Below are 14,364 nucleotides of genomic sequence, written 5' to 3'. Positions count from 1 at the left end.
TTCTGTGCTTTCCAGTCTTGCCACTACATCGTGCTGTAGTTAGCAAATTTGTGTATATCCCAGTTCCCATTTTAATAGCTGACTTCCTAACGTACCATGGTGATGTCTCTTAGTGTATTAAATCATCTCCTATTTGGGGGTATTTAGATCATTTCTATGTTTTAGGTCATTTCCATGAGCTTTTGGTGATGTTCATTGATTGACGGATTCATTCATTCAGTAAATACTTACTGAGCATTGACTATGTGCCAAATGCTGGCCTCGTCACTGGGATGCAGCAGGGAAGTCCCTGCCCTCAGAGGAGCTTATCCTCTAGCTGGGGAGACAGGCTACCAACAAGTAGACAAAGGAGATAGTTCCACTTGGTGGTCCGTGCTTGGTGGTCCATAAACAAAACACACCAGCGCGTACCTGGAGGTGGAGGTATGCCACTTTGGGTGGAGAGAAAGACTGGTTATGAGCCTGTCGCCCAGTCCAGCTGTTGCTAGGAACTGTTTTCTGCATCTGATTGTTTCCTTCCTTGAAATTATTTTTTGGAAGCCACTCAGAGGAGTAAATGAAAGGGTCCGAACGTTTGTTTATTTCTTGATGTGTGCTGCCCAAGTATTTTCCAAAAGCATGGAAACCAAGTACGGCGCCCCCAGCCAAGTATGTGATACCACCATCTTCTCCGCAGCCTCCTTGGCTGTGCTGCCCTTTACATGGTGGGTGCACGGTCTGACCCGGAGGGGCTGCGGTAGTTGCTCCACGTTATACAGAACAGAAAGGTGGGAACATAACCTATCACCCCATCTGCATCTCCAGAGGCTCACACTTGGCACTTTCCAATACATGTACTTAGTAGAGTGACCCTGGGCTTTGGAGCCAGCGCTCCCCTGTGACCTGGGGTACGTCACATAACGATAGCAGTCCCAACGTGACTGTTTTCTGGAGGCAGTATTTTCCTCCACAATGTGAGTCAACGCCAAGAGCAAATTGTGAAACACATTTTGTTTCCAGTTACTGCCCAGCTTCCCTCTGTGCAGCTCCCTTCCGGCACCCCCCTCATCCTGCCGGGGTCCTGGCGCTCTGCCTTCCTCCCGGCAGCTGCGCCAAGGTACAGCTAACACGGCCAGTGGCCTCACACATGATGATCCTCCCTTTCCCTTCCCAAGAAAAAGATTTTAATCTTCCCTGGGGCTTTCTGGAAACAACGCCTTCATCTGGATTCTAAAAAACATGGTTTTAATGGTAGTAATTTTAGTCACTAAGGCATATGTCAAATCTCAGGATGTTGGCATCTGCTGTCTTGGCCGCTGTGCAGAGCTAACTCCAGGAAAGTGAGAGAGGCCAGGATTGGTGATTTCATCTTCACTCTTGTCTCCTAAGCTTGCCCTCATCTTTTCATTTCCAGGAGAGACCCTCCCGCTGGCGCTGGCCCTGTTTGCGTTTGTTGGCTTCATGCTGATCCTTGTGGTCGTGCCCGTTTCCGTCTGGAAAATGGGCCGGCTGCTCCGGTACTCCTGTTGCCCCGTGGTGGTGCTCCCCGACACCTTGGTAATGGTATTCTTTTTTCCTTTCAGCATGACGCTGACCAGACGTAGTTTGAGCCTTAGTCTGGCATGGGTGCACATTCTGTGGCTTTACAAGCATTTGCACAAAGAGAAGAGAAGAGGATTTATAGGAATTCACTTCTGATCAGTGGGGCTGGGAGAGACATCCCCTTCTCTGGGGAGTGGTGACCTTCCTCAGGCTCCTGTCAGACCACTGGTGCTTGCCCTTAGGACCTGGCACAGCCAAGAGAGCAGGTGTGTTACACCACCCAGGATGCTCGGCATTTCAAGAGTCGTGCACGGCCTTACTCTTCTAGACTGGCCTGCAAGGATTCTTGGTCCCTTGCCATAATTAAAACAGCAGCTACATTCTGTAGCATGTTCCAACCCAACATATTCAATTCATATGCCAAGAGCTTCATTGGTTTCCCGGGGAAAGTGCATGTGTGTGAAGCCTGCATTGTGGACGCTAGGCCACAGGTTTGAGTCTCCAGTGCAGGTAGGTCCTAAGCCCATCCCAGGGTGGGAGAAAAGTAAAAGCAGGCCTCCAGCAGCTTCCTTTGTTCCATTTTCCTGCCTCCTGTGCCCTCCACCCACCCCCAGACCTCAATAAATAAAGCGGCACAAAACAAAGCAACAACAAACAAAAACAAACCCATCCCTGTCACCTCAGGGATTTCTCACAGTTCTCTCCTGGGAAGAGGGAGTTAGCAGTCAGCTTCTCAGAGGCAACTAGAATCAGAACTGCGTCTAGTTCCTTATCAGCTGGGAGTCATTCTGGAAGGAGTCACTCTTGTCATATCTGCACGGCCTTGAGAGTGCAGGCCATGTTCTCCCTACACGGGGGAGTCATCCTCCCTGTGATCCATTCTCCAGGACACCCTTTCACCTTGTTAGCCTAAGGCCAGCTCTCTGTTTCTTTCCAGCACTTCTGCCTAGTCCTAACTTTAGCTGATGCTAAGTGCAGAGTTAAGCACCAGGCACTGTTCTAAGGCTTTTCGTATACTGACTCATTTCATTTTTCCTCTTCCATAATTGCTTACCAATGTGCGTCTCATCAGCGCCCTGCCAGCCCACTCTGAAAGACTAAATGGTTCACTGCTAACCAGGAAGGCCCCGTGGTGTGGCGAACACAGGGGGCCAGGGTGGGCCTTTTCCCCTTCAGCAAGAACCCGAGGGCTCATAGTTGCCAGACGCATTAAAGGATGTGTATTCCACATTTGTTGGAGTAGTGTTTTATAAATTATCAGTTGGGTCAAAGTGTTTGATAACCCTGCTCTGATATGTTGGTATAGTTCTCTTAGTCCTTGAGAGTGACACAACAAAATCTCCGACTAGGAGTGTGGGTGTGTCTGTTTCGATGTTTGTCAGTTTTTCCTTCATGTATTTTGATGCTCCATTTTGGAGGCATACATTGTTGGCATGTCTTCCTCAGTGATTGAGTCTTTTATCATCACAAAATGTCCCTTTTTATCTCTGGCAGTATTCCTTATCCTGATATCAGTATTGCTCTCCATTGTTTACTGTTTGTGTGATATGTCTTCTTTCCATATTTTTACTGACACATATCTGTGTCCTCATATTTAAAGTATGTCTCTTGTAGCAGCTTCTGTTGGTCTTAAAATTTGTTTTTAAATAAATGCATTCCAATAATCTCTGCCATTTAATCAGAATGTTTGGTCCATTAACGCTTAACCCCCGTCCTCTCACTTTCTAACTTTTGTGTTGGTACCCGTGTCTGTCACTGTTCATGGCACCAAAAGAGACACTTGCCCTCAGACAAGGAGCTGTGAAACCCACCCAGTGACATTACCTTCTTTCAAGTGTCCACTTTTGGTTGCTTGCCAGCAACTTAAGGAAGTTGACTTTGTGTTGTGATCAGTTTTTAAAGTTGTTATCTGTAGGAGGATTTGTCTGATTGGTGCTCCTCCACCGTAAGTAGAAGCAGCACTGCAGTCAAAGAGGAGGTCCTGGACCAACCCAAAATGATAATGGGAGGGGAGCATCCCTGGCTGAGGTGGTCACAGCTCTTCTTTTCCACATGTGGTAAAAAAATTCAGCCTTCCTCAGCTGAACTCCATCAATTAGTCACCTTTTGTGGTTTTCCTCTCAACTGTTACTCATGCTTACCCTCTGTTCACAGGGTATGCCATTCCTAACACCCTCTCTCATTTTTCCTCTTCTGGGTCTACATGCAGCAGCTCAGCAGGGGTTCCTCTCTACCTCAGGATCAGGGGCACTAGGATCCTTTCAGGACCCAAAGTGAGTGACAGAGCAAAGGGCCAGGGAGAGAACCACGTAAAGGGTCAGTTGCTTATAGAATTTCAGGTGCACAAGAAAAGCCCTCAAATGGCAAGAACTCCTAGGGGTCTGAATGCATTATGAGCCACACCCTAAATATAGCTTTTGGAGAAAACCAAACAATTTTAGAGAAGACCAGAAACAAGGATATTCTATAAGAGTGTACGGCCACTTTCATCCATGGAAGATAGATACCACTACCCTTGACTACATTTTGCTTCTCTGTTCTCCTTACCATCCTCCCTACATTGTTCTAGTGTCTGTGCCTATGTGCATTTCTTTCCCTAAGCTTTTTAATTTTTATTGTTTCTCCCTCAATTTTTTAAGTGGACAATTTCTCTGAGTATATGTATTTCCCACAGTGCTGTATGAGAAATTGATCACTAGTATCCATTAAATCCCAAACCGATTCTGGAGCTGCATGTCACCACTACCCCTGTTCTGTCTCAGCCTGGACTTTAGCACAGCCTAGCTGCACTTCAATATTTGCCTTAGTTATAGATAATCCTCCAAAGTATTAAAAAGTAACTTCCAGCCCTCCTTGCAAAACCCACGCATCTTTCCAATTAAACCATGGGAAATTACCAAGTGGAAATCCTTGACAATTCTTCAAAAATCCCTATTGAGTTTGTAAGTATTTAATTTATCTGTTTGGATTAAACATTTCATGTCTACATCTATAATTTCATGGTTGGTGATGGTTGCACTCTGAAATACACCATTAAGATTTTCTTTCCATTAAAATTTATATCACAAAGTAACAGTCTAAAGCAAAAATATATATGCAAAGAAAATTATATCAAGAATGCTCAGTGTGTAGTCCCTATTTTGAAGTATTTTTTCTTTTCCTGTCTTTCATCCATAATTTCTTTATGGGGATGGAGGCTTTGGTGCTAAAGGGTCTTCCTTTCCTTTCTGGACTCACTTTATTCTTTCTCTTTTTGTTGTCACATTCCACTGTAATATAGGTAGCAAGCATAAAGATGGCCCCAAGTTAGTCATTCTTCAATGGGTCATCCCAAGTTTGGCTTTGTGTACTTCATAGAAAGCAGAGTTTGTGAGCTCAGATGCCTCTGGCTCAGACAGGTACAAAAAAAAAAAGTGTGCACCTCAGTGAACATAATTGGATAGGGAGAGATGGTAGGGACCATAGCAAACATGTTTCAGCTAAAGAATGCAGCTGTTTTTCAGCTCCAGCATGTTGTTGCTCATAGGAAATGTGAGCCAATGCTACCAGATCTCCAAGGTTTTTTTTTTTTTTTTTTAGATTTATTTATTTATTTTATAGAGTGAAAGAGAGAGAGTGAGAGCGAGTGAGTGTGTGTTGGGGAGGGGCAGAGGGAGAGAGAGAACCCCAAGCAGACTCCCCACTGAGTGCAGAGCCTGATGTGGGGCTCAATCTCATGACCTTGCCAAGATCATGACCTGAGCCAAAATCAAGAGTCAGTTGCCCAACTGACTGAGCCACTCAGGCGCCCCACCAGATCTCCAAGTTTTAAATGAGAAGCCAGAAATCCAAACATTTATGAGAGACCTCCTGATTTTTGAATGTTGAAAAGTAATTCAAATAAAAAAATCAACTGAACCTTGCTTTGAAGTTTATTCTAACCTATGGGACAACAGTTTTACACCTTTGGAACTTCTAAGATTATGTGTTTTACTTTCATGTTCTAGAACTATACTGTCCAATATGGTAGCCACTATCCATATGTGACTATTAAGCACTTGAAATGTAGCTAGTCCAAATTGAGATGTACTGTAAATATAAAATACACAACAGATTTTGAAAAACTCAATATTTTTACATAGATCATAAGTTAAAATAAAATTTTAATAATAAAATGCATTATTAAAATAAATTTTACCTGTTTCTTTTTACTTTTTTAAAATGTGCTACTGGAGAACTTTAAATTGTATATATAGCTCAAATTATGTTTCCATTGGACAGTACTTCTCTAGAGTTAAAAAAATAATCATATATTATCACTGCAGATTTAGGTAGCTGTTATCCTGAGGATCTGACTGGACTAGCAGGAGTGAATTCGTGGTGGGCTCCATGCTGACACACCCCCTCAGTGAACCCTGTGTTTACATGGTCCTTCCCTGTTATTTGCTCATGAACATTAGGACTGAGCCCCACAGCTGCCTCTTTACAAACAAGGATCAAAGGCACCTGGCTCCATGACGCTAATGTCTCCCAGGACAGAGGTGAAGGAACCTGTTGTGCCTAGTTGCTGTGTCCATGTGTCCCTCTTTGGTGTGATGATGGGAAGGGCCGTGGGAAATAACTATAGAAGAGCCTAACGAATTTGGTGGAGGTGAGCAGGCTAGGAACGGTGGGGAGAGTCCCTCTGAAATGCTGACACGTGCATTTTTACAGCCAGTTAGGAATACATATCAGGGTTGCTGCGAGAAGGTGGTAGGAACATGAATATGAGTGGGAAGGGACGCCTGTGTATGGAGTCCCATCTCTGGACTGGGCACCCTGCCATGTGGTGTACACTGAGCATCACAATCCAGGTCATTATTTTCAGAGTTCTCTGCCGGAAGAAGGTTAGACTTGACCAGAATTGCCTTCTGGGCTTTTGTGGGTCAGTGTCCCAGAGAGAGGAGCACTGACATAGTAGGGCCGCAAGGGATCTGCTGTCAGGGAACTGGGGGGTGATCAGAGTCAATGTTGGAAGCCCCTGAACCAGGGGTTAGAATTGTCTTTGGGGTTTTTTGCTGCTTGAAAGTTAATCAAGGAGCTGGGATTTCTGCAACATTCTCTGTAATTGTGACTACTACTCTACTGCTACTACCGTCCCTCTAATAAATATTAATGAAAATTATTTTTTCAGAAAATAACCAATTCACCCCAGAAGTTAATCAGCTGCAGAAGGGAAGAGGTGGAAGCCTGTGCCACAGCCGTGCTGTCTTCTGAGGAACCCTTCAAGGCCTGGATCTAGCAGGCTTGGGGAGGGCCCAGTTGAAACTGAGAATCTGGTTGGCACAGCCATGAGGGGAAAGGCCCTATATCTGTATTCCTCCACGGACAAAGGACAAGAAAAGCAAGAAGAGCCTGCTGTGCCCATGTCTAGAAGCAACTGTCAGAGGCAGACTGGTTTGACAGACAGAACACTCAGTGGGGGTCAGGAGATGTGACCTCTAGAACTGGGTCATCTGTCATTCACTGACTGAATGACCCTGGAGAAAGTGGCTTGGTTTCTCTGGTCCTCAGTTTTCTCATCTATAAAATGGGGGAATTAACCATACGACCGTTAAACCACTATGTATATCTGGCACTTGGAGAGCTTTGGGAACCTGGCAGCAGTGCACATTGTGATGGGTTCAACTTTTCTGTGGAGCAGTATATAAATTTTAACAAGAATGATAAAAAACTTTTTACACCAGTTGGCTTGGAGATCCCACTTTTCTAGAGGAAACCTTGATGAGGAAGGGAAGGATGGGTACAGCGATGATTTCCCTTCAAGCCAAATGCTTGTGCAGAGGCTAATGGCTCAGCCAGCTCTACAATACATGACCTAGAAGGAGGCCACAGGCCCGTGGAAAATGGGACATGCTGTGCATACATGAGATATTGTGAAGGGTAAAAAACACATGCACACTGAAGGCAGCAGGTAGAATGCATGTGTATGAGGAGAGGAGAATGCAGAAGGATGTTGATCATAAACGTGGTGTTTTCTTTGTTCCTTTCACCTGTACAGTTGTTAAAGTATAGAATTAAAAATAAAAAGGGGTCACCTTGGGTAATCTTTTTGGTTTCTTCCAAAAAAATGGTCTTTGGGTTCTATTACATCATCAGCCTTGTGTCCAGAGAGGCTCCTGAAGGCCACCATTGGTCAAGAGTTGTGGGGGTGACCCTAGGTGTGGGATGGAGCAGGAAAGAGTGGCAAGCAGCTTCTGGCCTCACGAGAACCCTGACTGGTACAGCTGGCCAAGGCCTTACCTGGTCAGGTTGCTCTTGGGTCTTCCTGGAGGCCGTGCTCCACAGGAAATCTCTTTGGGTACCTCTCCTCCTTAAGACAGCTCACTCAGGGTGTCCTTAGCCCCTTCTAGCATGTTCATCCAGGACCCACCTTTGGAAGACTCTTCCTGCCCCTCTCCCTACCAGATGAGGAAGAGTCAGGGTTAGAGAAGGAATGGAGAGGGAAGTTTCTTGAGAAGCAAAGGGATTGATGGGCAAGGCTTGTGCCTCCCTTCTTAGCCCCCAGCTTTGGAGCCTGTGAGTTGGTTTGTCTCCACACCAACTTCCTAGGCCCCTTCCAGCCAGCCTAGAGGTTGGGACAATCTAACTACTTCAACTAGATGTTTCTCCTACAAGATAGAGGCCTACAACCCCTCTCCACCTGGTAGGGTCTCAAGTAGCCAGGGGGTGGGCTCTCCAGAAGGATGATATTCCTGAAGATCTTTACCTTTGTACCATTTTGTATGCTTCTGTGCTTGAATTTTCATGAAGAGTATGTGTTAATTTTATATTTAGCCTAAACTGGAAACATATTTTCAGTTTGCAAAAATAAAGGCCATAGTACTATACTGGTCATCACTCTCCCTTGTCCCACTTCCTTGCCTCTCCACCCTGGGGCTAATGTGCCTCTGTCACTTGTTCAGGCCTAGAACCCAGAAATCACCCTTGATTTCCCTCTGCGTGAGTCCCTCTCACAATTTGTCCCAGTGCTCATCCATTCCTGCTGGCATATATATGGATATAAACATTTCTCTCAATTATTCTGTTGTCTTCCCAGTTCCCAATCATGCATTTACTGAGGTCCAACCATGCATCAGACATTGAGCTAGTTCCCCAGAGTAGAGGGGCTCCCTCCTCTATAAACACTAGGAGTGTTTATATTCTGACTGCCCAGGCCGCCTCTCCTTTTACCCCCATCACCTGGCTCTTTAAACCATGACACTTAAAGGATTTTGTGAAAAGGGGCACAGTTAATAAGTACAACAGAAGAGGAAGCCTGCGCATCTCTGCCCTTAACCCCGAATAGACCCCCTGCCCCCAGAATCAAGCCCAGCTCTCCCAGCCCTGCCCTCAGGCAACAGCTGCCAGAGTCCAGTTGAAGAAAACCCCCTGCTCCATGAGGTTTACATTTCCACCGCGGGAAAGGGGAAAGAAGAATAACAAAATAATACAAAATCAAATAACGATAGTAATTACTTTTTTTAAGTGAATTATCCGGTATATTGGGAGTGTATAAGTCCCATGAAAAATGAAAAGGTAGAGCAGAAAATGGGGGGGGGTGGGGGCAGGTTGCAGCTTCCTCAAAATCAAAGTGAATGGAAACCGCTGGCCCACAGTTACATCTTTGTATAGCCACGTGGGGTGGGGAGATTACAAGTGCCTCTAGAACAGAGTAACTTGGCAACAAATCTTTAGGAGTCTGCAGTCTAAAACGAAAACTTGGTTTAGTATTTGTACTATGTGTATTGACAGTGTATTTTTGTTTGTTTGTTTTTGGAGCTATTCTCTTAAGCTGTCAGAGCAAATAAATAATTATGGTTATTTTGATAGATAGGAACCTAGATTTCAGGATTGGTGAAAGGGAAGGCTAATTGTAGACACAAATTTGAGTAGAAGCAATGTGTTGTTAGAATTGATTTGAGCATATCAATATGAAGTCATGCCTTCGTAAAACACGTAATTAAAAATATATTTCTTTTCTTTCCTGTTTTGTTTTTTCCCCCCAAAATGGCCCAGTAGCAATGTTACCCCATAACGCGCATAATGCACCCTGATGCCTACATTATGGTTTCTAATGCTATTTCTCTCCCAAAAGGAACCAGAGTTTCTTGGAACAATGTCTGATTCCATGTCTGGTCTGGGGCAGAAGAATATGGGGCAATCTCAGAACACCTAACACCTTGTTGGGGCAGAAGCAAAGCTTGAAATAACCGGGGCATTTGAAAGCTAAAAGGGTCTCCACCAGCCAAAGTTGGGACAGAGCATCAAAATGAGGATGTTGGCTGACATCAGTACATTTGAAATGTCATGAGTCCATAATAACACATAAAAGAGCAAAGCTAGTACAGTGAATTCTCAGAAAAGATGAATAGAATGCATTTCAATTGAGTCTTGTTATGCAGTCATGTTGAGTTTACTGACTCACCATACCAGTGAAGAATACTGGTAAATCTAAATACCTCTGTCAGAAGGCACTGGTCTCCACTGCCATCAATCCCTGGCCCCAGCTGCGATCCTCTCCCCACCGGGCACCTGCGACAGCCTCTTTACTGGCTGCTTTCCACGTCCAGTCCTTCCGCACTTGCCAGGCTCCTGTCCTGCCAGGGATTCCCGGAGACGTGCCTTTATTTTCCTTCTACAGAGGTTTTGTAGTTTCAGTTTGTCTGGCTAGCCTCTGTGCTACGTCTCCCCGTCTTTTACATATATGTGTGTGTATAATATATATATCTTACATATATAATATACGTATATATATTTTATTTTCTGTGTGCCCTATTTTATCCGTAGGCTAATTCTCTGTGGATGCAGAGCTCTGAGTTTGCTTTGAACCTGGCCTGACTTGAATTCCTTCAGGGAACTTTCGCAAAGCTTCTGGAGCCCACCGGGAGGGGGGACCTCATTAAGTCCGCGGGTGTCTGGCGCCACCTTGTGTTGGGTTCTGGAAAAGGTATTTTCTTCGGTTCCCACTGAGCCAAGAGACCCAAGTTTCCTGGATGGAGAGAGGAAAACTCAAGGCAAGTTTCCTAGAATGAGAACTTAATTACAAAACCTCTGTGGGCTTGGCCCCTAACAACCCTCCACTGTCATTAGTGGATTCAGAATTTAGTGGCCGCCATATCCTCACTCGGGCTCTGTCTCCAGCACATCATTAGGGGCTGATGTGCTGCCTGCATGGCTCTCCCTCCCTACTAGGCCCTTGGCCTCTGCCTCACTTTCTTCTGTGTCCATCTTTTCTCTGTGCTATCCTTCTTTATCTCTTAAAAAAAAAGAGTTGTCTGAATTTTTGTTTTTTCCGTGTGTCATATTTCTAGCCTATTCTTGGACTAGACTGAATTTCTGGGGTGTTCCTCAGGCCATGGTTCATGAGAGGGTAGTCATATCAAACCATTGTGGCCTCTCCTCTGTGAAATTTGAAACTGGCATACAAGATTTGACCCCAAATTACAGTTTTGTCTTGTGGGTTCCACGGACCCTGAGGTCCTCAAGCATCTAACAAAAAAGGCTGGAAAACCCATTCTTGCCTGAAATGGGAGCAGGCACATGTGGGAACAGGAGGCTCCCAAAAGGAAGACACAGCCCCTCCTGCCTCCCTCAGTGAGAAGCTGCAAGCCCAGGAGAAGTTGTAAAACCCCATTAAAGATTCTGGAGGGAAAACTGAGCAGGAGTGTTCTTGGGTACCTGCAAAAAGTTCCATGAGTAAAAGCACAAACCCTCTTACTGTGAAGGAGGCCCTTGTCCCTGGTCCCTCCATTGGATCCCCTTGGGGAAATTTTTAAAAACTACTGAAAAAATCCTGGCTGTTAGAAAAATGAATGTCTGTACAAACTTCAGTAACTGCTACATTTTGCTCCTGTATTTTAAGCCACTCATCTATGAAGTGGCCCCATGCCTCCACATTTCCTGGAGATGCCGGCACGTCTCTGCCAAACTGTGTTGGTGTAAGATGAAGCCTACAAACATCATCTTAGGTTTCTAGCCTTGGGCAATCCTACCCCAGAACTAGGGCCCTGTGATGTCATTCCACCTACATTATTGAGGCTGATGTGCCTTCACAGGTGAGGCTCGTGTCATGAAGATGAAGATTACTGCATTTATAGGTACTATTCTTGGATAACCATAAAGAATTTGATTCCCTTGTGAGAAAATTAAAAGCTTTGACTGGACTTAAGATACTGCTAATTGATTTTGATTCTTCACTGCCAACCTTGAGGTAACAATACATAACACGGTATATTAGTCTGGTAAGGGAATGTTGAACATTATAAAAGAAGGGTGGGTTTATAGTTCATAGAAGGAGGAAGATAAATTAAAAAGTTTAGGAGATTAGAACAGGACTTCAGAAAAAAAGAAAAACAACCGAATATGTGAAAGTAATATAGGTTGGATAGGTTAGTTAACAGCAGCCGGAAATCATGTAGCCAATCTTGATATTATACCCAGGGGTTAAGCCATTGCAGATGGGCAATGTGGGAACTGCAACTGTCGTGCAGAATTTTGGCCACTGTACTGCTGGAGGTCTCTCCAGCATCTTGTGTCAGAGAGGACCTTCTTTCTCTTAGTGGCCGCCAGTCTCCACACCCTAAGAGCTTTGGTCTGTTGGCTGTTCTAATGCTAGGGCTCTCAGATTGAAAATGAAGGAAAATGGTTGAACCAAAACTCTATGCCAGATAAGCACTCACAGAGTCAAATAGAGTGAGAGATCATAAGTGACTCTAGAGCAAAGATTTCTTCTTCTCCTCCTTCTTCTTCTTCTTCTTCTTCTTTCTTCTTTCTTTTTGGTGAATCCTTAGTGGAATGCAGCCTAAAAACAAACAAAAAATAAGCATTAGAAACGTTGAACTTTATTAGGTAATTAGATAGTTCGCATTAATGTTGTAATATTTTAGAATTATTTTCTTTTCAAAGAAAACAGGCAATTATATTTATTTTGTTAGAAGTCTAGATTTTTTTTTTTTAGCATAAAAGAAAAGGAAGTACCTTCGTAGCATCAAGGATTTGAGTAGGAATACTGTATTGTTAGAACTGAACTGGAAACATCAATATGAACTCATGCTTTTAAAAGAACAAAAATAGTAAACTGAAAACATACACTTACCTCTTGGTCTCTTGAAGGGGCCAGGGAGACGTGTCACCTGACATCCATCTCAGTGTGCTCATTCTGGCCTGTAGTTCTCTTTTCCCACTGAAAGCACCTTGGGAGAAATGGCAGATTCTGTACTTTGAGCTGAAAGTTCACGATGAACCCAAACAGCTAAACACCAAGATCAGGAAGCAGGAGTGTTTAAAAGGATTAATGGAATCAAAAGGACATAGGAGCCAATCTAGAAGGGGCTCCCACTGACAAAGTTGAAACAACTTGATCATTAGAAATAAGAATACTGGCTGAGGTCAGTTGACATATAGTAAATCTGAAGTCATGGGTCTGAAATGGTATGCAAAGCGCATCCAAATCATGTAGACTAAGAGAAGGTTAAAAAAAAAGTGTGTTTTGTTGGATTTCCGTCTTCTCGATTGCATAGATGTAGAAAACAGAAACTAGTAAACACAAATACCTCAGTCAGAAGGAATTTTTATGTTTCAAGGGAACATAAGTGGATTGACCCTATAAGTTGTAACCCTGACAGGGCCATGTAAAAATATCAAATCCAATGGAAGTATCTTTGATTATGCTCATGTAGTAAGAAGACCCATAAAGTTGATGCTTAGGAGTTAAAGTTTAATGAATCCTGGCCTTCCAAAATTCCTGAGTCTGGCTTGTGTTTGCCTCTTCTGGCCAGCTCCTGGCACCCTCTGGGGACACGGCAGGAAATGGGAATTACGTAATTTTGGTGACTCCATGCAACAGCTAAATGCTGTGATATTTGCAATGTAAAAATGAGAGGTAAAATTTGTGCTAATTAAAATTTTAAATTTTTATTCCTTAAAACACATTAAACAGCAAATAAAAACCACCATGACAAGCATAGAAAAAGATCACAGAAGAAAGGAAAAAGCTTTTTATGTGCCTTTAATGACATTTTTTCTACTTCATGCACAAGGGGCCCCACAAATTATGCAGTTGGCCCTGTTTGCAGTCAATGTGCATTGCCAACGAAGGAGAGAGAGGAGGTAGGAATCACTCCTGAGTCCAGGGCCTGAGAAATTGGGAGAATGACAGACGGGGAAGGCAGAGTGGCTTGTGCTTGGGGCAAGGATAATGAGTTTGTTTTGGAATGTATGAGGTTTGGGGTGCTACATGTCCAGAAGGCAGTGGGAGCAGCAGTCCCAGAGCATGAGGGGCTGGTTCTGTTGAGGGATGTTGGGAGGTGTGAACAGAGAATTGAGGTCAGCCAGTTTATTCTGTCTCTTCATCTTTGCAGTTTCCTAGAACTTGAGGGAGCTGAATTGCAAGGGGGGGCCGGGGGGGTTGTCAGCATCCCGTGCTGTATGGAGAAGAGGCCATTGGGTTTGGCAGGAGGGCTGTGTCAAATGTGGGGGCTGAGGGTTCCACTGCCCAGAGCTTTGAAGGGAACTGGAAGGAGTGGAAGAGGCACCCTAGTCCTTCCAAAAGCATGGGCACAGGAGGAAAGAATCAAGGAGAGAAAGTCAGGAGTGGCTGGTGTAGCAGATCCCAGCATGGGGAATGTTAATAAGGACACAGGTGTGGTCCTCAGACTGCTTGAAGTAGGATCTCCTGGGGCAGGTTGGGTGGTGGTGGTAATCTGCTGTTCAGAAAACAAATGAACAAGCAACAACAAAAGAAAAGGAGAACAAAACACTGCAATTATTCAGAAGATGGCTAGGATTTGGAACACTGAGCAGGAACAAATGCAGATTGCCCTCTCCAATGCTGGCGAGCTTCAT

General features: G+C 44.3%; 1 protein-coding gene across 1 annotated transcript in view; it reads left to right on the top strand.

Moving 5' to 3' along the window:
• The window catches only part of IL20RB (interleukin 20 receptor subunit beta), a 48,436-nt gene extending 38,967 nt beyond the window's left edge, over nt 1-9,469 (top strand). The window contains exons 7-8 of the mRNA XM_019805493.2: nt 1,394-1,536; nt 6,674-9,469. Coding sequence (XP_019661052.2) covers nt 1,394-1,536; nt 6,674-6,781 — 251 coding nt within the window. The 3' untranslated portion in view covers nt 6,782-9,469. The remainder of the gene's footprint in view (nt 1-1,393; nt 1,537-6,673) is intronic.
• Nucleotides 9,470-14,364: the final 4,895 nt, after the last annotated feature.

The sequence above is a fragment of the Ailuropoda melanoleuca genome, chromosome 6 (genome assembly GCF_002007445.2).
Source record: "Ailuropoda melanoleuca isolate Jingjing chromosome 6, ASM200744v2, whole genome shotgun sequence".
Lineage (NCBI taxonomy): Eukaryota > Metazoa > Chordata > Mammalia > Carnivora > Ursidae > Ailuropoda > Ailuropoda melanoleuca.
This window is presented reverse-complemented; position numbering and strand designations above follow the sequence as displayed.